General features: G+C 43.3%; 1 protein-coding gene across 2 annotated transcripts in view; it reads right to left on the minus strand.

Moving 5' to 3' along the window:
* The window catches only part of kcnh2b (potassium voltage-gated channel, subfamily H (eag-related), member 2b), a 255,252-nt gene that overhangs the window by 11,192 nt on the left and 217,248 nt on the right, over positions 1 to 26,812 (minus strand). Inside the window, exons 7-14 of one of the 2 annotated variants that reach the window (XM_085763124.1) lie at positions 11,357 to 11,536; positions 9,551 to 9,654; positions 9,316 to 9,454; positions 6,719 to 6,873; positions 6,410 to 6,504; positions 5,297 to 5,437; positions 2,389 to 2,588; positions 2,160 to 2,222 (exon numbers count right to left, since the gene is read on the minus strand). In XM_085763124.1, coding sequence (XP_085619250.1) covers positions 2,160 to 2,222; positions 2,389 to 2,588; positions 5,297 to 5,437; positions 6,410 to 6,504; positions 6,719 to 6,873; positions 9,316 to 9,454; positions 9,551 to 9,654; positions 11,357 to 11,536 — 1,077 coding nt within the window. The remainder of the gene's footprint in view (positions 1 to 2,159; positions 2,223 to 2,388; positions 2,589 to 5,296; positions 5,438 to 6,409; positions 6,505 to 6,718; positions 6,874 to 9,315; positions 9,455 to 9,550; positions 9,655 to 11,356; positions 11,537 to 26,812) is intronic. The other variant, XM_085763125.1, reaches the window with a different exon arrangement.

Here is a 26,812-nt window from a genome sequence, read left to right on the forward strand (position 1 = left end):
ACAGTGTTATGTCCATCTTATGAATACCTATTCAAGTAAAGTGTTTGGGTATTTCCTACCATGAAGCACAGGAGCGGTGCAAAGCAAAAAATAAGATTCTGCATGAAGAACTAAACATCTTAGTGTCCGACCGTCACCGACGCTGGTCGTTCCAATCTTCTGTTTGTTCCACTGAGGTGAACACGTCTCTGCAGGTAAACTCATTTATATTCTCTGTCTATTCTCTATGCTGTTGTTCTGTGTATGTGTCTGAATACACAGTGTGACGCGTTCAGGTACAGTGCCCTTCATTCATTTCTGCAGCGTTCACAGTCTGGAGTTACAGTAACAGTGTGAGTGAAACACGAGCTGGTGGAGCCTCGGTTGGATTCAACTGTGCAGGATTTTCTGCAGGAACCTTGTTGATGACAGATAAGACTACACAAATATACACATGGTAACATGGTAGATGATAAATAACGTTATCCACCGCTGCATGGATTGATTTCTCATTGAAAACAAATGCACATGGAGGAGAGGAGGGTTAGAGACACAGAGGAGGAGAGACCTTCAGCTTTAACAAACACAGATCTATACTGTCAGATGAACGACAAGAGGAACAGCTGTGTGTGGACCAGCCCTAAGTCCCAGATAATCACACATACACACATAGAGGTCAAAGGTCGGCTGTAAAAAAGAGCAACCTGAGACTCAGACTCAGTAATCCACAGGCAAATGGCACAGACGTATTGTACAGTTAAATGCTGCAGCACTTTCAGTCTCTCTCTCATCAGCTCTTCGTCTTCCTCCGTAATGAAGAGATCTCAGCTGATTGACTCAGTCTCAGACAGACGGAGGATCTCATTCTCTCTCCACTCACAATGATCATTACTGTAAACGTCCTCTAATCCAGTCTGCACACTGCACTTCACTGGGCCTCTCACGGAGCAGCAGCATAATGAGGCCGACGCTGCAGAACACGTTCCCATGGATGCTCATCAAATTCAATGCTTCACTTATTACACTGAAACCAAACTGGGTTGGGCTTTTTTTTTTTTAGTTTTTTTTTCCTTTACTGATGGAACATCGTGCTCACAGCAGCACTTTGCCTCCAAAACAGATTTTCCTCTTTGCACAGACAATAATGAGCGGCTGATTGGGCTCCGACCAGAAAATTTAAATATTAAATATTTGGAGGCTTCCTGATGTTATAAGCAAAAAAAGAAGGTATTTTTAGCAGAGAGCTGGCAGCGTGGAGCAGCTTCCTGAACCACGCAGGGAAAATCTGCAAAAAATAAAACCATCAGCGTCGACAAATAAAAAGCTGAAAGACACTTATAGTTTTAATATAAGTGTTTGACATGTGCTGCACATGATCGGCTATAAATATAAAAGATGAGAGGGACGACAGCCACTGACTCATGCACAGTGTTCAGTGTTCACATCAGCAGGTCGCCAGCGTTGACATGTGTACGTTACTGTGTGTGTGTGTGTGTGTGTGTACCCGTGGTTGCATGCATGTGTCACATCTGAGGTAAAACTCTCATGTCACTGCAGAACAGAAGGTGTGTGTGTGTGTCTGTGTGTGTGTGTGTGTGTGTGTGTGTGTGTGTGTGTGTGTGTGTGTGTGCATGCAGCACCATGCTACACACTGTGACTCACACAGGTCAGGCCGAGGTCGACACACAACAAGCATGTAGAGAGCAGTCTGTCAATCCACTACATGTGTGTGTGAGCATGAGCATGCATGGTGTGTGTGTCTGTGTGTGTGTATGTGTGTGCATTGGCAGGTCAGACTCACTCTGTGTGTGTGTGTTGGTTTGTGTGTATGTATATGTGTGTGGGATGTGTCTATTGTTGGTGATCAGCACATCTCATTTGTGTTATGAAGTCATCCATGTTTCTTTTATGTGCAAATACACACTGTGGAGTGTAGACAGTGTGTGTGTCTGTGTTTGTGTGTGTGTCTGTGTGTGTGTGTGTGTGTGTGTGTGTGTGTGTGTAGGAAAAGAGTTAATCAGCCTTCATGCATGAGAACAAACTGGAGTTGGTCCATGCATGTTGCAAAGACTTCAAACTATTTACTTGCACAAGTTTGAGTCTGTTTGTGTGTGTCTTTATGTGTGTGTGCATGTGTGTGCATGTGTGTGTGTGTGTGTGTGTGTGTATCATTTACTCACATTAGTCCTATTCTCTCTGACGGTGTCGGACCATGCATGCTGAGAACAAGTCTTCGATTCGTCCTATTAACGTACAACGCAGGCTCAAAATACTCCACTAGCCTTCGTGTGTGTACATGTGTGTATTCATGCGCCATCATCACTCACTCATTGATTAACACACACACAAAACACACACATTGGGAAGGGATTGGGTGAGGATGTGTGCGTTGTGAGCGCCACTACTCACGGCGTTCATGTCGATGCCGTTGGTGTAGGACCAGGCGTGTTGGAAGTATTCCTCCAGCCGCTGGCGCAGCGGGTTGGGGATCTGGTGGAAGCGGATGAACTCGCGCACGCGCAGCATCTGGGTGTGGTAGCGCGCCGTCCCCGAGTACAACCGCTGGATGATGGCCGACACGTTCCCAAAGATGCTGGCGTACATGAGGGCTGCAGGTTCGGAGGAGGAGAGAATAAAGACATGTTGAAAACAAACTATAAGCACCAATATATTCATCTACAAAGCAATACTCAGAATGCTCCCCCCGTATTTAACTTCAATTTTAAATTCTCGCTCTACAGGTCTCCCTTTTTATTGAAAACAAGGTACAAAGAGAAGAATATAAATAAATAAAGGTTATGATCTTGACAGGTAAAGGTATCATTCAACATATAGAAAGAAGAAATTAACAGAAAGAAAAGAAAAAAAGTGGAAGTAGTTAATTTGACAATCAAGTTTGAGAATAAATGAGGAGGCCGTGTTTGCTGTGCAACATCATGCATCACCCTTCAGGATGTAGCACCAGTGGATTCATGAGTTATCGGGGAGAGTTCTAAGTTTGTTTATGAAAGACATTACTTCGGCGTATTACCTTCGGCGGGCAAGCAAAGTAGCAAATGCTATAATGTCCTTATGCTTATTGATAACATGTTGTCTACAGGTCTCCCTACCCACATCAGACTCCACCTCCCTTACACAAACTCAGAATTAGGAAAAACTGCCTTCTCCTTCTACAGTCTGCCCCACACCGATGGAACAAATTACAAAACTCACTGAAAATCGATAGACTTATCTCACTTGAGGATTTCAAAAATCTACTTCTCACCACAGTATTGGGGGCTCAGACTCAGACTTGCACTTGCTTCATTTAGTCTTTTTACTACTCCTTGTCTTTACGCCTGTACTTTTACTGTGTTGTATTGATGTTTTTTGTGCTGCTACAGTGCGTCCTTGAAACAGAGAGCTCACTCTCAATGGATCTACCCTGTCAAAATAAAAGTTAAATAAAAAAATAAATATATATGGCCTGATCAAGTTAAGACTGAGACTAACATCTGGTTCTTATTGATAGTTTCTTTGTCAAACTATTTATGTTGTGTTGTTTAATAGATGAAATACCATGTGTGATCTGCTGCAACCCAATATAACAATAAATTGCTAATACTACTATATATGAAATCCTGTACTCTCATAACTTTGGTCTTGATGCTTCCACAAAAATAAATGAGAGACAGATTTAAATGAACCAATCACAGAAGACACTTGGCACAAAATAATACAGGGAATCTTCTCAATCCATATACCCTTCGTTCTTTCATTTTTCTGTATTTTTTCAAAATAGAAGAAAAAGAAAAATGAGTCTGTTTTTTTTGCGAAAACAAAAAACGAAAATATTTAAAATGTGGTTTCTGCAAATTACACGAAAGAACGAAGGGTACACGGTTTCTTCTCTTCCATTTGTGCTTTGCACTTTCTGCTAATCCATCTGTTGAGACCTTTTCTAAGATTTTTGGGAAAGTCTCCATTCATTGCGCTGTTCGGTGTCACCCAGATGAGTTTCCCTCTTGAGATGTGGGACGTTAACAACCTGTGCCTTCCTTAAATTTCTATCAACCAGGAAGTGATGAAAGGAAAACAGTTTATCAGACTCCTGATGTTTGTACGACTTGCAGCCGGGGACGCAGCAGTTCTACGGTTTGTTTAACCACCCCGAGTGACGACGTAAGGAAAGATGGCGACGTTGTGAATATGGTCAATAGGAGACTTTAACAATAGGAGACTTTAACACATCTCCATCAGAAGAGAGCGAGAGGCTGCGTCTGATTATCCTCTGAAAACAGTCACATCTTTTTATCGCTCCTACACTTCATTTCAAAATGTTCTATGACGATAGTTTGTGTTTTCCAGTCGACTGCATCACAGACAGAGACACAGACAGAGGAGTTGGACTGACACTAAAGACTTTTGTCTGTAGAGGACAGAGTGTTTTGTGTCGTGTTTTGTCCTGTTGTCACGTCGAATCCTGACGACCTCTCGACCTCTGTCAGCTGCCATCACTGTCCACATCACCCACTCCACTGCTATAGCTATTTATGTGTATGTGTGTATATGTGTGTTTGTGTGTCGTGTCACAAAGGACACACACAAATTGATCTGTACAAACGTTTTAATGCTCGTTGTACTTAGTGCTCTCTCCGTTTTAGAACAATTTAATACTGCGTTGGTTAAAAGCCTCTGTCTCGTCAAACTGTCTGAAGGAAGACGACGGTAAAAATAAAAACAGATGCCGGGAAAAAGTCTTCAGCCTTCCCCTAAAATACAGATTTAGGTTTCTTTTTTATTTCATGATCATAACTTGTTACTTTTTAGACTGAGAATTACTCTAACCTGTCAATCTTTCATTTTTTTAATGATCAGTGAGGTCAAAACCTCCCACAGAGCTGCTCTGACGGAGTTTATTAAATAGTAATTCATTGATGTGCTCTCAGAAATATAAATATGATCTAACTACAAGAGGAATAATATATGAGGGAATAAAATAAATGAAACCTCAGTGTGATTTAACAGTAAACAACAGTAGAGTCTAGTTGAAGCCGTCCCTGTTGAGCTGATTAGAAGCTGAAGTTGCGTTTGAGAAAAGCAGGAAGTTGTGAGTGAGATCTGGTTTTTATTACAACTAATGTCTGATACGATCGTATATTTTTAACATCCAATAAAAAGCAGAACAGCGGCTTCATCATCTTGACAGCTGCAAGTTATTACAACAATAATTTTGTACTTTTAATCTGACTGCAATGGTTTATCTCTGCTGTATTATGAGCTGTGTACAGATGTGAAGCCACTTCCTGTGTGTCATGTGACCGCGGTGCAGACTTACATCCTATGAGCATGACGCAGATGGAGAAGATCTTCTCAGAGTTGGTGTTCGGGGAAACGTTTCCAAAGCCGACGCTGGTCAAACTGCTGAAGGTGAAGTACAGAGCTGTGACGTACTTGTCTTTGATAGAAGGTCCTGAACCTGGAGGGAAAAGTTCACAGAGGTTCAACAGACGTCATGAAAAGATCCTTTAACAAGAAGCATGTGTTTCATTTCAATTTATTATAATCTCTCTAGTAAATATCTCATATATTAAACCAGGTGTTAAGACTTCCTGTAACTTTGTGATGTCACAAGCAAGCCACACCCCTCACCTGGACCCACCATCCATAAACACTTGGAGGATTTGGTTTCTCTGAGTGTTTTATTCTGAGATCTGCTCTATTTTTCATTAGGTCACTCAGAAAACAGTCAGCGAATCAGAAGAGAGACTCAGAGCCTCCTCTCTTCTGATTGGCTGACACCGATCTCCAGAGATGGAAAACTACACTGAGATGTTTTTTTTTATGATCTTTCCAAGGATCAGCCCTTCAAAATAAAACTATTGGACCTTTAAATCGTTTAAGACTGGAAACTAAACCAGTTCAGACTTTACAGTAAAGGGATAGTTCAACATTTTGGCAAATTGGCCCATCGCCATAATCCCTATAGTCTTAGGAGTAGGTTCGTTACCTTTAATTGTCGGTGCAAGCTATTTTTAGAATAAAAAGGAGGTAAAAAGAGGTAAATTCATGCGAAACCGCTGATGCATGTTCCCGTCGGGGGCAGTTTTTCAGCAGCAGTCTCTGCATTCCCCTCTAAAACAACTCTGTCTGGTAACGTTGTGTTATTATCTCATAGCGTGGTGAATGTGCAGGTCACAACTTGTCCACCAGAGCGTTGTGGAGTTGTTGGATTGTGTATTTGATGAGTTTGATGAGGGAAACCAAGAAATCCCATGAGCCTCCGTAGCGTAGCTCTGAGCAGCTCATGGCTCTGCTCCGCCGCTCTAAAAATAGCTTGCACCGACAATTAAAGGTTAACAAACCTACTGCTATGACTATAGGGATTAGGGCAATGGGCCAATTCGCCCAAAATGTTGAACAATCCCTTTAACCGGTTTAAATTCTGCACCTGGGATGGAGTCGTTGAAGTGTTTTCCTAACTGGTCGCCCAGCGTGTGCAGCCAGCCGATGGACCCGTTCCTCTCCACGCTACCGATGGCGTACCTGGAGGAAACGACCACAGTTACATGTACGATCATTACTGACAGTCACAGTTATTATTAGATAAGCAAAGAGAATTACTGAACGTAGCTTAGACTCATGTTGTTACAAACAGTTTTGATTACGACTGATTCTGAGATTTTGAAACGAGAAATAAAGATTTAACGTTTTGATTTGACACAACAGCATTCACGCGTCACTTCCTGTGTAACTGTACCAGATGCAGGCCAGCCAGTGAGCGATGAGGGCGAAGGTACACATGAGGAGGAAGAGGACAGCGGCGCCGTACTCCGAGTAGCGATCCAGCTTCCTGGCCACGCGGACCAATCGCAGGAGACGAGCGGTTTTCAACAGGCCAATCAGAGTGGTGGTCTGATAGAAGCAGAGATCAAAAAGGTGGAACAACGAGGTGTTAAAGGTTAGTACAGCTCGGATCGGATATCACACACACACACCTCACAGTGTTCACACTGCAAAAATTCAAAATCTTTCCAAGAATATTTGTCTTATTTCTTGTCAAAATGTCTAATTTCTGGTCAAAACTAATCTCTTTCCACTTAAAATAAGACTCATCACCTAAAAATGAACTTGTTTTTAGATCATTTTCACTTGTTTCAAACAAATTTTCATTTGAAATAAGTAGAAAAATCTGCCAGTAAAAGGAAGTTTTTTGCGCTCGTAATAAGGAAGAAAAACTTGCCCCACTGTCAGTTTTTTTTTAACTTATTTCAAGTGAACATTTGTTTGAAACAAGTGAAAATGATCTAATGATCTAAAAACAAGTACATTTTTGGGTGATGAGTCTTATTTTAAGTAGAATGAGATTTGTTTTGGCTAGAAATGACATTTTCACTAGAAATAAGGTAATATTGGCAAGATATTTGAGTTTTTGCAGTGCTGTCGAACATGTGACACACACACACACACACAGAGACAGGTGGTGCAGCCGTGGCCTCGTCCTCCCATCCATCCATCCCTGTGCTGTCACTTCCTCCCCTCCCCCCTCCTCCCTTCGTGTCTGTACAACAAATAAGTAACCGGGGCGATTACGGCGTTGGCAGAGCGCCGGCTTCGGCTCGGCTCGGCTCGGGCTCTCTGTGTGTGTGTGTCCTCGCAGTAAATAACAGTCACCGCTGAGGAAAAGCTCCACTTTCACTTTCTTGGCTCGCCGGCCGCGTGTCGGCCTCTTTACGGACGGGCGGCATCAATGAAGTGAACCTTGGCAGAGCTTTTTCTCCCCTCAGACACTTGAAGGCCGGGGGGGGGGGGGGGAGTTTCCACATCCATCATGTCGGTGGACTGACTCGCTGCGTGGTTTAATTACTATAAATAACATTTTTATTACTTTACTGTACACGCTGCCCGTCACTTATAGAAGCGTTTTAAAGCCCGAGCTGTGGAGAGAGAGACTCCATCAACCTCGGCCTCGCTGCTTCCCATCCTCATTATGTGGGAAGTGTCCTCAGAGGACGGGAACAACCACACATAGACTTCCTCTGACCTCCATCGCTCCATCGTTTCTTTACTTTAATCTATATAAGTGAAGATTTAAAGGGAAGTTCTGCTGGTTTTTACTCTACAGGTTCAGCAACGCTCAGTGTATGAAGCTCTGCAGGGAACTGGAGGTGTGGAGCTCGAAGGAAGTTAGAGATTATAAGAGATCCTATCGGGTTGCATTATGGGTAATGTAGGTAGATTTTTCTAACTTGAAGCACGACAAGAGACAAAACAGTTGATTCTTGAGTCTTGTGAGTTCTCAGACTTAATGGCAGAACAAAAAAAACAAAAACACATCACTGAAGTTCACTTTAATACAGTGTGTATATGGGTCAATGACGTCATGCAACCCAATGTCAAGTGATGTAACCGGTATATTTTCATAAAAATTGGATTATACACAGGGAAAATAAATCTGGACTCAAATGCAGAATAAATGTAATTCACTTTTTTTTTCAATGAAACTCTATTATATATATGTTTTTTTAACAAATTTTACATAATTTGTCACTTTATCTAGAAAAAAGTGGTGTTTTTTTTGGGATACATCCTGCCTGGTGTTGCTAAAATGCATTAAAATTCAAATATAGAAACACAGTAATTAAATTTAATGTTTTTAGAAGAAAGTATACTTTTTATAAGTGCACTTAAAGCCACTGTAGGTGGATAAGATATTTAATATTCATTATTCTTTTGTGGTTACACCATTTGACATTTCCAGGGGCTTCAGTCTTATTATTGTTAAAAAGAAAAGTTAAAATGTCATTTGAAATGACATAAAACCAATGTACATTTAACAATTATTTATTTTCATTTAGCTAAAACAACTTTTTATTTGTCACTGACCCATATATATAAATATGCATGTAAAGTTTCCAAGTTACAGTGTGTCCAACAACAACTTTACTGCTGCATGTTTATAATAATGACTTCAAACTGCATTAGGAGCCGTCAGACTAACAACTTGCTTGATTGGCTCCTCGGTTTATTATCATGTCGTCGGCTGCTCAGCGTGACGTGTGGCAGACATGTTTTATTTTGACGCTGCACCACGGCTCGCCGCACATCAGCTTCCCCACGGAGACAATTAAATTATGAAACACAAACTAAACCACCTCTCTCTCTCTGTCTTCTTCTTAATTCCCATCTCTCCACCTCCCTGTCTCCTCTCCTCCTCCCCCTCCTCTCCCGATCTCTCAGTTTGTTCTGCAGACATGATGTCAACTCTCTCTCTGCTACTACTACTACGACTACTTTCTAAACTTTCTGTGCAGTAAACACAGAGCCAACCTTCTCTCCCTCCGCCTCTTCGTGTACCTCCTCTCCGTTGCGATAGATGAGCAGGTCGAAGGGAATCGCGGCCACCATGTCGATGAGGAACCAGCCTTTGAAGTAGTGGACGGCGATTCGCACCGGGTGACTCACCACCTCGTCGTTAACGTTCACGTACGTCGTCCTGAGAGGAAAAAGAGAACAGAGTTACTCACAGTACTTTACGTAATCAATCAATACTACGATTTATTATTTATTCATGTGTGTTTTAAAATCTGACCTGAAGTTGATGAGGATGTCGATGATGAACATGATGTCCACGATGAGGTCGACCACGTTGAGAGGAGAGCAGGAGTAACCACAACTCTGCATGGCAACCTCCTCCTGTGGGGGGAGGAGGAGGAAGAGGAAGAGGAAGGGGAGAGGAGAGGAGGAGGAAGAAGAAGGGGAGAGGAGAGGAGGAGGAAGAAGAAGAGGAGGAGAGGAGAGGAGAGGAGAGGAGAGGAGGAAGAAGGGGAGAGGAAGGAGAGGAGAGGAGGTGGCAGGAGAGGAGAGGAGAGGAGGAGGAAAAGAGGGGAGAGGAGAGGAGGAGGAAAAGAGGGGAGAGGAAGGAGAGGAGAGGAGAGGAGAGGAGAGGAGAGGAGAGGAGAGGAGAGGAGAGGAGAGGAGAGGAGAGGAGAGGAGAGGAGAGGAGAGGAGGAGGAAGTAGAAGGGGAGAGGAAAGGAGAGGAGACGAGAGGAGGAGGAAGAAGAAGGGGAGAGGAGAGGAGAGGAGAGGAGAGGAGAGGAGAGGAGAGGAGAGGAGAGGAGAGGAGAGGAGAGGAGAGGAGAGGAGAGGAGGAGGAAGAAGAAGGGGGGAGGGGAGAGGAGAGGAGAGGAGAGGAGAGGAAGAAGAAGGGGAGAGGAAGGAGAGGAGAGGAGGTGGCAGGAGAGGAGAGGAGAGGAGGAGGAAAAGAGGGGAGAGGAGAGGAGGAGGAAAAGAGGGGAGAGGAAGGAGAGGAGAGGAGAGGGAAGAAGAAGGGGAGAGGAAGGAGAGGAGAGGAGAGGAAGGAGAGGAGGAGGAAGGAGAAGAAGACAGGAGGAGGAAGAGGAAAGGAGAGGAGAGGAGGAGGAAGAAGAAGGGGAGAGGAGAGGAGAGGAGAGGAGAGGAGAGGAGAGGAGGAAGAAGAGAGGATTGAGAGAATAATAGACGACAGTAGAGGAGAAATAATCTATGTGTCTATAAATAGAGGAGTTGCGTGCGACTACCTCTTGAAAACAGACGAGTATTAAAGGTTTAACGGTCATTTGCATACGTACAGTCAGTTTGTATGTAGACGAAACATGAGGACACTTTGTCCTCCGTCTCCACTTATCTGCTCTGAGTCTTCAGAGCTGTGGAAATCCTCTCTGTGTGTGGTGTGTGTGTGTTGTTGCTACTGTTTATCAGTGTGTGTTTTTTTATTTTATTTAAAGTTTTTCCCAGCAGATGCTCGGTCATTTGCTGCAGGAACAAAACGTTGCTGGTGCACTGCAAAAACTCAAAATCTTTCCAAGAATATTTGTCTTATTTCTTGTCGAAATGTCTCATTTCTAGTCAAAACTAAACTCTTTTCACTTAAAATAAGACTCATCACCTAAAAGTGAACTCGTTTCAAACTAATTTTCACTTGAAATAAGTAGAAAAATCTGCCAGCGAAAGCAGTTTTTTGTGCTTGTAATATGAAAGAAAAACTTGCTCCACTATCAGATTTTTCTACTTATTTCAAGTAAAAATATGCTTGAAAGAAGTAAAACATGTCTAAAAACAAGCCGCTTTTTAATGTGATGAGTCTTCTTATCGTATAATGAGATTTGTTTTGACTAGAAATTACATTTTTGACTGGAAATAAGACAAATATTCTTGGTGAGATTTTGAGTTTTTGCAGTGTAGTGGGCTTTTATTGTGAAATTACCTTCCTGACTGACGTGTTAATGAGGTGACAAAGTGCTATTAAAGGTTAAAAGACGAAACACTATTTGTTTCTAAACAGTTCTGCATGTTTTTATAATGTAAGACCAAAAAATACTCAAAAAAAAAGTAAAAATAGAAAAAAATAAGGCTCACGTGGTCGTTGAGGAGGAAGGCGGCAGAGTACGGCGTGAGGATGGCGGTGTAGATGACCAGCAGCAGGATGAGCCAGTCCCACACGGCCTTGAAGGGGCTGTAGTGCAGCACCGTCCACTTGTGGATGCGAGGAGCCTGGAGCTTGTACTCGGGCAGCACGTCTGCACCCAGAGACAGAACCTGGACACGGAGAGGGACAGAGGACACATGGTCGGTCAACAGCAGACAGACACAGACACAGCAGCTCTAATGCAGATGCAGCTGGATGCAACCAGCTGTGCTCCAGCTGTGGTGCTGATCGCTGAACTGATCTCTCACGAGTCCAACACAAACTTTATTTCTACTTCAGACCAAAGTTATTATAGTTTTAAAATTGTATTTAGTTTTTATTTTTGAGGAATTGACTACAGTAGTTTTTAGTTTTTCATTTAGTCTTAGTTTTTCAGGTTTTAGGAGAAAACCTCTGTCAGACCTCTTAAGATGAACTTCCACATTAGTGGGATTTTTCCCTTTTAGTTTCATCCCATAATGTTTCCCATCAGTCCCCATCAGGTTCCAGTCACTCTTATCTACCTGGGGGTCGTATCGTACTCCAAGTCGTCTCATATCGAGCTGTGGCCTTTTCTTCCTGCAGCTTTAGACAAGAAAACTACAACTAATCTGATGTTATCTGACTCTACTTTAGTTTCAGTTAGTTTTACATTGTTCATTGTAGTTTTTATTTAGTTCTTGTTTTTGGAGAAATGGTCATTACTACTATACTATATTATTTTTTCACTGCTAGTTTTAGTTTCAGTCTTATTTTCAGTTTTAGTCAACTATAATAACACAACGTCCATAACTTCAACTTTGGTTTTTACATCATAAAAACAAAAACAAGAAGAGGTGCGTTGAAAAAACATCACGGCTTCCCTCCTGTCTCGGCTTTATGACATCACTTCCCTGCAGGAGGAAACCTCATAACCAGTATGGATATAGTTAAACAGTTAAATCTAAACATGATAAACTAATGCGTTATAGAGCCACTGAGGACGATGAACTGTTCTGAAGGCACTGATTCTCTTAAGGTTTCCCTCGCAGGCACACACACACATACACACACACTTGATCTGGATGTATAGAATGCATACACACTTATATATAGTCTTACACACACAATCACACACACACACTGAGCAGCCATGATTCATGTCACATCTCCTCTCTGTGTCATCGACCCTGACACGACGGCTTTGTTTCACAAGTGACCACAGAAGTGCATATAAGCATATTCCAATCACACACACACACACACGGATGGATGGATGCCTTTGCTCCGTCTTCTGCCACACACACGCACACACATACACATACACACACAAACACATTGAACACAAACACACACCAGGAATGAGATGGGGGTATTATGCTGCGGCTCTAAGTAGCTTTACTTGCAGTAATGTATTCCAGCGTCGCCCTGGATGAGAGCAGGAAGGAATCAGTCTAAAGAGGCATTAGCACCGTGTGTGTGTGTGTGTGTGTGTGTGTGTGTGTGTGTCTGCCTAATAGAATCACACACACACACACACACACACACACACACACACACACACACACACACACACACACAGACACACACACACACACACACACACACACACAGAGCTGCAGGAGGAAGAAAAAAAGGAAAAAAACTGAACTAGTGACAAAAATCAGAAGTGACTTCTGACTGACTTTCACCGCGGTGCACGGTGCTCACACACACACACACACACACACACACACACACACACACACACACACACACACACCCAGCTGACTAACAGCAGCAGTATTTCAGCCAGAGGTGGCTGCAGATGTGTCACATCGTGCATGACTTATATAACTAGTACGAGGTGTAATCTATTACAGCACCAGCAGCTCCTCCAGGTGAATCATCATCAGCTCTCCAACTACTGGAGACAGGAAGAGAAGCAGCTTCACACCCAACAGAAGATGGATGGTTATTATAAACCTCCCCCCACCCTCCTCTTTCTCTCTTTGGAGCAGACAGGACGTATTTATTCTTAAAGGTATATTGCGTAGGAATTCCCCCCATCTAGCAGTGCGGTTGCATATCTGAACGTATTCTTGATGTTGCATTCACGTGAAATCGGGCAGACGTCAGACATGTAACAGGATAAACAAGCTTCTATGTAAACAAGTGGTCCACCAGCACGAGGCGTGACAACATGTTGTCATGGTGATGTGGTATTGTTTTACCGTCTTTCTCTGGTGGAGTAAAATGACATCCGGTTGGTTTGCCGCTGACGGCCGTCTGCCTGACTGCACCTGAATGCAACACCGGTGCCTCCGTCCTTCCTCACACTACACAGTGGTGACAGTTTTAACAGGCCGAGCCCACAGCTCCGCTCAGTTTCCGTGGTTACCTACGGTCACGATGCAACATGGCCGCCTCGGTTCGGTGCGTCGCCCACTTATGTATTTGTAACGACTTGTAACAACTCATTCTAAGGAACCAGAAAGCTTTCATTTGTATGCGGCTGTGATTCACCTTCAGTGAAATACGGATTTATGAAAGACATGTTTGATTTTTGATCATAAAAAGCCAAATAAGTTACATACTGGGGCTTTAAATAAAGTGATAATTGTTCCTGTTTGGCTGCAGCTCCCTCCCTGTCTGCTGTCTGCCAGCCATGTGGAAACAAGTCAGAAATTAATTGTAGAAAAAGCTGAAGCAGCTCCAGGTCAGGAGGTTAAATAGTAAAACACAACTGGTGGAGACGACAGGAACATTTGTATTCAACACACACACAGACACACACTCCTAATAACTGATAACATGAGATGCAACAGAGATGTGTGAGAACGACAGAAAGTCTCGTCCTTCACCTCCGTCTCTTCACTCCTATTTTTCTTCTCTGCTCTTTCCTCGACCTGATGAAATCTTTCTTCTTTTCTAATTCCATCCCCACACCTCCCTTTTTTTCTTCTTCTTCTTTAATCGCCTGCTTGGCTCTGTCCTCTGTCCTCTGTCCTCTGTCCGGTAGCATCCGCTCCACCGCTCCACCTCTCCATCTCCGTCTTCCACGGAGTCAGCAGCTCTGACACTTCTCATTCGTCCTGCCTCCTGCTTCACCTTCCTTTTCCTTTCTTCTCCCGACACTTTTTCATTTCCCTTATCTACTTTTTTATTTATTTTCTTTTTCCATCTCTCTCTGACTCTCACTCACACTTTTCATCTTCCCTCCTTCCTCTCCACTTTCATTATCACCCCCATCTCTGCCCCATCTCTGCCCCCTCTACCCATCCATCCCTCCCTCCATTCCTCTGTCTCTCCTTCACCTCCTCTGGCCCTGCTGCTGCTGCTGCTGCTGCTGCTGCTGCTGCTGCTGCTGCTGCTGCTGCTGCTGCTGACTCTTATTTATGTGCTGATGATTAAACCGTCTCTCACAGACGATGTGATCTCCCTCCTTCTATCTGTAATTTCTGTCAGATAGAAAACTCTCGCAGATAAATAACATTTATTTATTAAAGGGATAGTTCAACATTTTGGCAAATTGGCCCATTGCCATAATCCCTATAGTCATAGCAGTAGGTTTGTTACCTTTAATTGTCGGTGCAAGCTATTTTTAGAACAGCGGAGCAGAGCCGTGAGCTGCTCAGAGCTACGCTATGGAGGGAAATAGAGGGAAATTCATGCAAAACCGCTGATTCGTGTTGCCTTCAGGGACAGTTTTTCATCAACAGTCTCTGCATTTACCTCTAAAACAACTCTGTGTGGTAACGTTGTGTTATTATCTCATAGCGTGGTGAATGTGCAGGTCATAACTTGTCCACCAGAGCGTTGTGGAGTTGTTAGATTGTGTATTTGATGAGTTTGATGAGGGAAACCAAGAAATCCCATAATGAGCCTCCGTAGCGTAGGTCTGAGCAGCTCGCGGCTCTGCTCCGCCGTTCTAAAAATAGCTTGCACCGACAATTAAAGGTAACGAACCTACTGCTATGACTATAGGGATTATGGCAATGGGCCAATTTGCCAAAATGTTGAACTATCCCTTTAAAGAGAGAGAAATATTCCAGTGTTTATGGTTTTGGTAATTGAGCAACTGTTTATGTATTAATGTGCTGCTGTTTCGTTCACACTGATGCAACAATACCTCTCAATAATTCAGTGGATAATTATCAAACTTTAATTATCTGGTTATTTTTCCTTCACTCGCTGCGTTTGGACACATAATGATGACGAGTCAGCGAAGCAGCGGTGAAGATGCTCCATCATTTAAAAAAAAAAAAAAACACAGATAAAGGAAGAAAAACACATCAGCTGCTGCTTCAGCGTGTTGTGTTAAACCACCGCGGCGTCTAGACACCGGCTCACGTCTCTTATCTCAACTGCTGCGGTTTGGGAGTTTCATAAAGACGAGTCTGCAGAATAAAGTGTGTGTGTTTGTGTGTGTGTGTGTGTTTATGTATTAACTTTTCACAGCTGGGCCGGCCCTGTCAGACAGATTAACTCCTCCTCCTCGACGACGACTCTCTCTAATTTACAGTGGTGAACTTGGGAGAAGTTGTTTAGTGAGTGTGAAGAGAAGCGGAGCGTCTCGGGGTCGTCACGCTTCACCGCTGCTCATTAAACCAAATATCTGAGAGGATGGAGGGGAGGAGGGAGGGGGAGGGGGGTGTAGGAGGGGTGAGTGAGGGGGGTTCAGTCAGTGTGAGCAGCAGCTGTGGGAACCTCCAGCTGTGTTTACCCCCAGATCTGTTTATCAAAGCTGAGTTCAAGTGTCAGACTGTGGAGGTTCAGCTCAGACTCAGACTCACACAACGCTTTTATATGATTCAGATCAATCAGTTCTCTCTCTTCTCGTCTCTATCGCTCTGATCAAACGACCTTCTGACCTCCTGCAGGCTGCACACATACACACACACACACACACGTCAGACTCACACATCATCAGCGTCGGAGCCGTCGGGTTCAGAAAGTGACGAAAAAGAGATTAAAGGGATCATCTGTTTCTGTTTAAGGTCGTTTCAGGGCAACAACACTTCACCGATACTTCAAACACATCTGCAGACAGATGTGCACACACATAAATACAAGTTTACAAGTGTGAGTGTGAACCCTAACCCCCCCTCCTCTCCTCCTCCCTCAGCTGTCCCACCCTCCTCCTCCTCCTCCTCCTCCTCCTCACGGGGTTTATTTTTATCCATCTGTGTGAAACTCCACGACAACATGGCCACGAGGAGCCATCAAAGTGCAGATGTCACGACGCATTCGAGTGCAGATCGGGCAAAGTTGTGTCTGAGGAAAAGACCAGAGGGAGAGAAAGGACCTGAAGGGGTGGGGGGGGCAATAAGAGAGAGGGAGTGGGAGGGAGGGGGCAGTTTAGAGAGCTAACCGGCTGTGATTTCAGGACGATGTGTCCAGAGTGGAATCCCCGACTTCAGCAGGAAACAGCGACGTCGGCAAAATTCCTCAGCGTCTTTAACCAGAGTTTGACGTTTATCCTCCAAACTGAAAGTGACACTGCTGCTGTTTATGCACTGAACAGCTCGGCTTAAAGAAGATATTTAGTGTCTGTTTAAATTCTCCAGTCCAGATTATTGTTGTTTTTTTATTCCCAAGTGTCAAACTTCAGTGTGTGAGTTCAGAGTGACAGCAGCTGATAGGACGAACAAAAGGAGACGACTGGTGACCGGATGTAAATCTGATTTAAACCTAAATGTCAGATGCTCGGTGCACACCTGCTCATCCATCACACCTGTCCTGTCCTGTCTGCTCCCCCTTTCCTCCTGCAATGTCACTGTGAGCGAGATGACAAGATGATACAGAGGAGACATCAATCCCACCGCTCCGCTCTCATTAGTGTTCCTGCTTTAGTAACCAAACCTGCAGCGGCGAGTAAGTTAACGTCTCGGTTCGCGTTACACAGCTGCATGGGATAGGAGGTGAAACGTCCAGAGAGAAGGGATGATGTGGAGGGAAATGAAAGGGAAAGGTGGAGCAGGAGGAGGAGGAGGAGGAGGAGGAAGGATGGGAAGGTGACTCACGTTTTTACAGCAGCAAAGTTTAAATGGCACACACACACACAGACACACTGCTACAGACCTATATGGATACACACAAAGTTTTACACACAAAGCTACAAAACCCAAAGGGAACTGAAGCTGCAAAGTCAAACTGCACCTGAATACTAAACTTTATGCGTCTCTGGCTCTTTCAACGATAAAGTTTTTCATCTCTTGTGCAGAACAAAATCTGCACAGAGATGTCGAGGTCGAGGTCACAGGGCGGCACAGTGGCACAGTGGCTTTCCAGCTACAGTATAGAAGCTTCTGTGTTCAATTCCCGGGCCTTTATGATGAAGTTCACAAGATCTCCGTGTCTCTCTATGGATTCTAATGTGACCGTAGGGGCATTTCCACTACAGGAACTTCCCTGAGGACCATCTCTAGGAACTTTTAAGGGGCCAAACGAGTCCCTGCCTCGGGGTAGGTCCTCGGGGTATCAGCCCTGAAAAACTCCTCGGTGGGGCTTGAGGAAAAAGCCCCATAATTTAACATTTAACAACCCAGAATTATTATAAAAAGTGTCTACATGGCCGGACAAAAGAGCATAAGTCAGGAAAAGATGTATAATAGTAGTGGTAAGTGGACAGACAACTCCTTCATCATGCAATTGAATGATTGAAACAACATTTTTAAAACCCATTATTATTAGAAAGGGCCTGTACTGCTGGAAAAACAACAAGAAGAGCAGTAAAAAGAAAAAAAAAACTGCCCCACAACGATTGCATGATGATGGAAACTGTCCTGGTCTGCAGTAGAAAAACAGAGGACATGGTTCCTGTACTGTTAAGTCGAGGTCGTTGCAGAGTGAGAGTTTAACAGCCAGGTACCAGACTACGTCCTGGTGCAATATCTGGTTTCTAACATCTGTCTCTGCTGCGTCTGATCAGGGAAAAGTACAAACCAGAACCCGACCTTCTGTACTGACACTGTGGCTTCTATTAAAACCTGATTCTCTGCCTGTAGAGCACAATAAAGGTGCTGCATGGTGGGAGGTGAGCAGCAGCTGGAGGCAGTCAGGCAGCTTGCTCCATCCATCTGCTGTGGTCGGGGGTGTTGATGGGTTTGGGAGGAATCCATCTCTCAGATTGGGTGAAATTCATTTGGGTGAAAATCCAACAGAAAAAAAAAAAAAAAAAAGACAAACTATGAGAGAGGAAACAACATGGAGCAGAGAAAAACTGATACAGAAGAAAAAAAACTCCTGTGAGTTATGATGATGGTGGTTTAGCCTCATATTACTGTAATTATCATGTTTTTAATTTGGCTCTTATTTCTGAGGAAACTTTCAGAGAGTATCACAAAAAAAGCCTCTGTTTTTTTGTGTATTTTAAATCTGAACTCTCCAGGTCTGGTCTCTCCTCCTCTGTGTCTCTAACCCTCCTCATAGCAGTAGGTTCGTTACCTTTATTTGTCGGTGCAAGCTATTTTTAGAACGGCGGAGCAGAGCCGTGAGCTGCTCAGAGCTACGCTACGGAGGCTCATTATGGGATTTCTTGGTTTCCCTCATCAAACTCATCAAATACACAATCCAACAACTCCACAATGCTCTGGTGGACAAGTTGTGACCTGCACATTCACCACGCTATGAGATAATAACACAACGTTACCAGACAGAGTTGTTTTAGAGGTAAATGCAGAGACTGCTTGATGAAAAACTGTCCCTGAAGGCAACGTGCATCAGCGGTTTTGCATGAATTGCAAAAATGTTGAACTATCCCTTTAAGGTAGAAATGTAGCATAGTTCCTCTTTAAACAGGAAATATAAAAGTGTTTTGTGTCCTGATGGAGCCACAGGTTCAAATCGGACTCACACTCACCTTCTATCTCACTGTCCCCTTCAAAATAAAAGCATAAACTGCTTGATAATATATAAGTTATGTGGAGCTCCAACACTAGTGGAGATAAAACACAACGTCTCCAGTCTCACTACGACTTCAATACAACATGTTTAGTCTGTGTGAAGTTGGTTTGGAGGCTGCAGTTGGTTTCCTATCACTGTGTGTGTCTGTGTGTGTGTGTGTGTGTGTGTGTGTGTGTGTGCAGTCGACAAAGAACCCGACAACAACGATGAAGATGATTTATAGCCGTGAATTAAAAATGCACATGATTGGCTGATGAGTGAATTGAATGCAGCATCAGTTTATTGTCTTTCTTCCCACAGGAACCAACCAGGGATCAGAGGGAAACACACACAACACCAGAACGTGTGTGTGTGTGTGTGTTTGTTTGTATGTAAATAATCATGATGTGTATTTATAAGTTGAATTACCAGTGTGTGCATTCATTAACTACAGCACAGCCTAGTGTCGACTCTGCAACTCTGAATACACATGTGTATATGTATGACAATCAGGACCTCTGTGTGTATGCGTGTGTGTCTGTATGTGTGTGTGTCTGTGTCTGTGTGTGTGTGTGTCTGTGTCGCTGCCTCGGGGCAAAGTGTGAAGTTCTGTCACTTTTCTCTTTGATATAAAATAGACCTGTTGTTTTTTCTGGCGAATGAAACAAAGAGATGGAGAGAACAGGAGAGAATGAGAGAAGAAAGAGAAAGTGCTCAGTCACACAAACACACACACACACACACACACACAGCTAGAGACAAAAAAAAACATGAGAGAGAGAAAGTGTGTAAGAAAGAGCGAGAGGTGGGCGAGACAGAAGGAGCTGAGGGGCACGAACATGAAAATACAGAGAGACAGAGGAAGAAAAGAGGAGGAGTGATGAAAGAGAAAGAAGAAGAACAATGACAAAGCTGCACAGCCTCGAGGAGAGTGGACACACACACATACACACACACACATACACAGACACACACACACACACACACCAACACGGCCAAGAGGCGTCTTATGTTTCTGCTTATTTTGAAAAAACTAAAATGGAATATAAAATGTACTTTTAAAGGTATAATACGTAGGAATTCCCCCCATCTAGCGGTGCGGTTGCATATCTGAACGTATTCTTGATGCTGCATTCAGGTGAAATGGGGCAGACGTCAGACAGACAACAGACGCTGCATGTAACAGGATAAACAAGCGTCTATGTAAACAATACAGGCCTGACAACATGTTGTCATGGTGATGTGGTATTGTTTCACCGTCTTTCTCTGGTGGAGTAAAATGACATCCGGTTGGTTTGCCGACGGCCGTCTGCCTGAATGCACCTGAATGCAACACCAGTGCCTCCGTCCTTCCTCACCCTACACAGTGGTGACAGTTTTAACAGGCCGTTTCCGTGGTTACCTACGGTCACGATGCAACATGGCCGCCTCGGTTCGGTGCGTCGCCCACTTATGTATTTGTAACGACTTGTAACAACTCATTCTAAGGAACCAGAAAGCTTTCATTTGTATGCAGCTGTGATTCCACTTCAGTGAAATACGGATTTATGAAAGACATGTTTGATTTTTGCTAATAAAAAGCCAAATAAGTTACATACTGGGGCTTTAATACAGATGAATTCTTTTTTCTTAACAAAGATAATTTGCTCCTTTGTCTTTACTCGTCCATAAATGTGTTGCCTCTGTCATTCTTAGCAGTCCAAGCGGACCGACTATCATCTCAGTTTTACTGTAGTCAAAATGCTGTAGACATTTGTTAGATAGGTACACAAGTGTGCACACACACACACACACACACACACACACACACACACACACACACACACACACAAAGGACAGAATAATAATAATAATAACATCTGTTCATCTTTTCTTCTCTGTCTTTTCTTCTCCAGTTCGTTTCTTCGATCCTCGGTCTTTGTGAAGCTTCAGCCAACACTTTAAATATTTCACGACGAGCAACTGGTCAATATTTCATCCTCAGTCACACACACACACAGACTAACACACACACACACACACACACACACTGACAATGCTTGAACCACAACAGAGAGAGAGAGATAGAGAGGGAGAGAAACGCATCAAAATTTCAGAGGCTTCAATTCCTCCTGTAAACAGAGCGGCTGTTATTTAGGGATCGTCTGTTTGATTCCCGTTTAATAATGCAGCATCAAATCACAGCTGTTTGGTGAAGCAGCACTCACTCACTGCAAACACACACACACACACACACGCACACAATGAGAATTAGCTGGAATATTATTTGGAGCATCCTCTCCCGTGTGTGTACAGTCGAGACAGTGATGGACAGGCGTCAGAGGGACACCTGTCCATCACTGAGGACAGAGGACAGGTGTCGACTGTCAGCTGCACAGGATGGAGATAGATAATGTGTTATATTATAAGAGCAGATATGGTGCAAATACTCAAATACAAGACCGGTACGCATCACAACACCCAACCAATCACAGCTCAGAGACGGGGACCAGAGCTCTGGTGAAGAGATGATGATGAAAAGACGAGCAAGAGGAAAAACAAACAAACAGACAAACAGAAGGAGCTGGAGCTTCACATCAAAGTTGTGTTGTTGTTAAAGTAAAAACATCAAACTGTGCTGATACCATCCAGACAGTTGTGTAGCGTCAGTTCAGAAGTTTATGTTAGTGTCTGTATTAGTAAGAAAAACCTCTTTTGTTAAAGTAGTTTCTTTGTGATTTAAAGATCTATTTGTGCAAAAAGGAGAAAAGGTGTTTGCTCTTACTCAACTGTCCAAAAAAGAAACTCTCTTTCCAGGTGCGTAGGCCAACGAACATTTAGGACAACAGGAAAAAGCTCACACACTGATCAAAAATGGGAAGTGCATGATGAAATAAAAATAACCATAGTTGCCATTTTCTATTATCTTTGATGGACCATTAAATATTCTCTACATCCGTCAATCTCTCTAGTTGACATTCCCATTTTTGATCAGTGTGCGAGCTTTTTCCTGTTGTCCAAGATCTGTTTTAACTCATTCAAACAGGGAAGTTATTGATGTCAACGACCTCCAAACTACAAAACACAGAGGAGCTACTACAGCGTGACTGACGTCTTCAAACACACTCTGTATGAGGTCAGCTGGCGTTACCTTATGAATTTTCATAATGAGATCATGTAAGAACATGATGTCACTTGTAAAGATGTTTATAATGACTTGTTCTGAACTAAAATGGATCAAAAGCACAAATACACGTCAATGAACACAAGTCCAGTCAAACTCTGCCTTTCATTAAACTGCAGCCGCTCAGTTAAACACATAAAAACCCACTTGAACCTTTTCTCCGTTTTATTCTCACACATTTCAAACAAAGAGCCTCGAGGCCTCTTTCTGCTCTGAATACACTAACACACACATACATCCAGTCTGACATAACACTACATAAGGTTGTGACACTGGCCCGGCTCAGAGAGAACAGAGGTTATTATAGAAAACACACATGAACAGATGCATCAGAAAGAATTTACAGTTTTAAAACCACTTCCTGTTGGAGGACGAAAATTCCCACAAGACAGAAGCTTGAAAATATGAATAATATATACAAATATTTCTCTTTGTCACATTGATTTTCAGTCCATGAGATTAAAGTCAGTCCAAGGTGACTTTCTGAGTGCAGCTAAACAACATCTGTATTTTTCTAGATAAAACACACAGTAAACGACAAAAATATAACGTGTGAGAGGGAATAATAATCATAATCTCAGAGGAGAAACATTTTCCTTCTCCTTCTCCTCCTCTTCATTTAGTTTAAATCCTCTCAGCCACAGCGCCGCTCGCCTCCTTTTTCCTTTTAAACATGAAAGAGACTTAAGTTTGTTTCCTCCTGCAGAGATCAGCTGATTCACCCCCAGACTTTTACTTTCTTATGATTCAAAACAAGTTTATCAAGTATCTCCTGCACCTGTTTGTTCAAGGTCTGATGGTAAATGACCATGTGATGAGCTAAGGTTGAACACTAACCCTCCAGGAACTGAATAAAACCTGTCAAAGTGTGTTTAATAATCCAGAATAAAGAAGGAGAAGTCATAACCGTCTGTTCCAGTTTGGTTTTACAATCAGTTCTCATAGAAAACCTTCTCAAACTGAGGCTCTGATGTTTCAAATTTTTATTTTTCTACATTTTTCTGCTTATTTTATGATGAGTGTTAAACTTCTCCGAGTTGTTTTTATCATTCTAACCTCTGATCTATAGTGTGACCCGACGGAATAACAACAGCTGGCTTTGGAAACAACAGCTGCATCCCTGTTGTAAACAGTTATGGTCTGTGCTGCTGTGATTTATTTGTTGCTTATTTGTAAGAACAAGCTCCACCCTGTTTGTGGAGCTTTATTTTGGCGGGGACAGTTTGTTTCTATCTGGAGTGTGCGTGCGTTTGATATCAGTTTGATATCTGCCTCGTTTCCTGTCTGACCTTTCTCTCTCCAGCTCTGACAGCTCACATTAAGACGTAACAAAGGAGCATATTTCTTCAGCCCTGATGTCTCTTCCTCCTCCTCCTCCTCCAATATTCATCAGAGCTTGTTCTCTCTCTCTCTCTGCATGGATATCCCTTTCTCTCTTATCTCTCTCCGCCCTTGTCTCTGTATCTCCTCCATGATCTCATCTCTCTCCATCTCTGTCTTTTTTTTTACCCCCTCTCTCGGTTTTTGTCTCCATCTCTCTCTCTGTGCATCCATTCCTCCCTCTTCAGCCACCGTGGAAACGAGCTGCAGGGCTGCTGACGTACCGTCTACACACACACACAAGTGTTAATCTACAGAAGAAGAGGAAGAAGAAGGAGGAGGTTTGAGTCCGCAGAGAAAAAACTCTCATCTTAAGTTTTTAATCTCTTCGCTCCGTCTGAGAAAAACTGCTTTCATCTACTTATATTCACACTCAGAGATACGGTACGGTGGCCCTTAAGTCCACAAACTGCAGTTCAACATGAACCCGTCGGAGGATTTTAATCTCTCTGTCCATGAAAGAAAGAAAAAAAAAAACGTCGTCATTGTGATGCTGAATTCTCCAGGTTTGCAGGAAACTATAACATGATGCTACAGAAACATCATGTGCTGCTGCTGCAGTATTGATGGAGGAGGAACTTCCTGCAGAGCTGCAGCTGCTGCTCATGTGGCTTCAACAGGAGCTGCATGTGATGGGAGGATGACATCCTGCATTAGATTCAAACTATGGAATCAGGCCACTTGAATAAAAGATGTTGGTGTGTGAAGTCACAATGGGACACACACACACACACACACACACACACACACATGCTCAGTGGAACATGTATGTGCAGGCATTAAACGCATCTATTCAATTATTTCCATGCATCGTATACGACTGTGAGCATCATGAGACTCTGTGGTGTGTGTGTGTGTGATTGTGCAGCTCGAGGTCGCATCAGTGTCGTCATCTAATCATGTTGTTATGGATACTATTTGAAGAAGACTTTTTGAAGACTCTTTGTCTTGCCTTTCGGGCCCCAAATTGTGAGAATTGACAAAAAAATCTGTAATTTCCAGGCTCCAGAGGTTGAAATCCATGTGGTTTTACGTGCTGTTCCCTCAGTTGTCCGACAATGATGTACAGTAACTAGTTTTCGAATTTACATAACACCACCGCTACCTGGTACCTGTAGAAGGGGCGGGGCAAGCAGTGGTTCATTTGCATTTAAAGGGACAAACACCTGTTTTGAGCGGATTAAAAGAGCTGTGATGTTTGATCCTTGGGGAGTTTTGACCGAAGCATGTCTTTAAGACACCTGGGAACTGTTTCAATTTGTGGAAAAGGGGCATGATATGTCTCCTGAGGTAATGAACTCATTCTGCACAGTGAATCTCAAACATCCAGGTGAAATAAAAATGAATAAAACGCTGTATTTTCAGTATTTTTCAGTGCAGTAGGGAGATTTAATCTGAACAGCTCCTTGGCATTAAATATGAATTTCATCCTCCTCCGTTTTGGTCTGAGCATTAAGGACCCCTGACTCAGCTCCGTGGCTCTTTGTCCTGAGACTTGTTCTGTTTCCAAAGGCCAATAAAGGTCAAGTCCTTCGCTGCTTCTCCTCCTCCTCCTCCTCCTCCTCAGACTTACAGTCGCTGCTCGGCCCCGTTTCCTAGACCTAGACGATCGATTGTGAAGACGACGAGGAAACTGCGACTGCCGACTTCGACCTTGCAATGACGGAGGAGGAGGAAGAGGAGGAAGAGGAGGAGGAGGAGGAGGAGGAGGAGGAGGAGTAAAAGAGTCGGTCCAGTGGTTTCCTCATGGACCGATGGACGCGCTGTGTAAACGAGAATCTGCTTGACTGGAAATCATCATATATAGTCCACGACTGTGTGTGTGTGTGTGTGTGTGTGTGTGTGTGTGCGTGTGCGTGCATGAGCCCAAGTTCACAAGTTCACACTGAAAACGCATCGTGTGTGTGTGCGTGTTAGTGAACGGCTGCATGATGTGGTCAGCTGTGGTCTGCAGGGAAAATGAGATACAGGATCGTCTGTGACATCATTACACACACACACACACACACACACACACACACACACAAACACACACACAAACACACCAACACACACGCGTCCTGCAGATCCTCTGGGGTTGCATGGGCTCAGATCTTGTCTCTTTGTCTCGCAGCCCGCTGCTTCACTAAGCACTGTTCTAATTCACAGATTATTATCCAAGTCACTGACATCCCAGAAACACTTGGCGTTAATCCACACACACATACACACACACACACACGCAATGATTCACACATCTCTCTGGTGTACACACACAGTGTGGATGCATGAATGTACATGGACATAAATAAAGCTGGAGAATCACATTTAGTTTTTCTGAGAAACTAAATTAAAGAAACTGGAAGTGAGAAGTTGTTGTGTGTAAACTACAGTTCAAGTTAAATTCAGGTTCAGATTATTTTCACTTCTGTATTTAACACAGATACAGAACATTTCCTACACACACGTCTCCTTCTTTACATCAAAATGACTGTGAGTGAGTGCGTTTATTTAGTTTAGACGGTTTGAATAAGACGATATAAGGCGGGAACATAGATTTCTTACACACACACACACACACACACACACACACACACACACACATACATTATGTTAATATCCTGTGTATTGTGTCAGTGATGGTAGAAAACAGACGACGGCTTCACTTCACTGAGGATTAACGGCTTCGTTCTTACTTTTACCTTTGATGTAAAATAAATCAGCAGCTTTGACTAATAATGATCATCATACAAAACAACACACTGCATCACTTCATATGTAATTGTAACACACAGACACACACAAACACACACAGTGTAAAGGAGAAACCAGATTTTGCACAACAACAACAATGCAGGTGGCAGCTGCTGATTGGCTGAAGCAGCTCCGGCCTTGTGCACATCTGATCAAGAAGTTCTGGTTTTAAAATCATCGGTTTTTTTTGCTTCGTGTCAACAAAACAAAGACTGGAAACTCTGCAGGGTTTGTGTTTCAGTTGTGTTTCAGGTTGTGTATCAGTTGTGTTTCAGTCTGCACAGGC

Source organism: Trachurus japonicus, chromosome 20 (assembly GCF_045865225.1).
Source record: "Trachurus japonicus isolate A0001 chromosome 20, Traja_1.0".
NCBI lineage: Eukaryota > Metazoa > Chordata > Actinopteri > Carangiformes > Carangidae > Trachurus > Trachurus japonicus.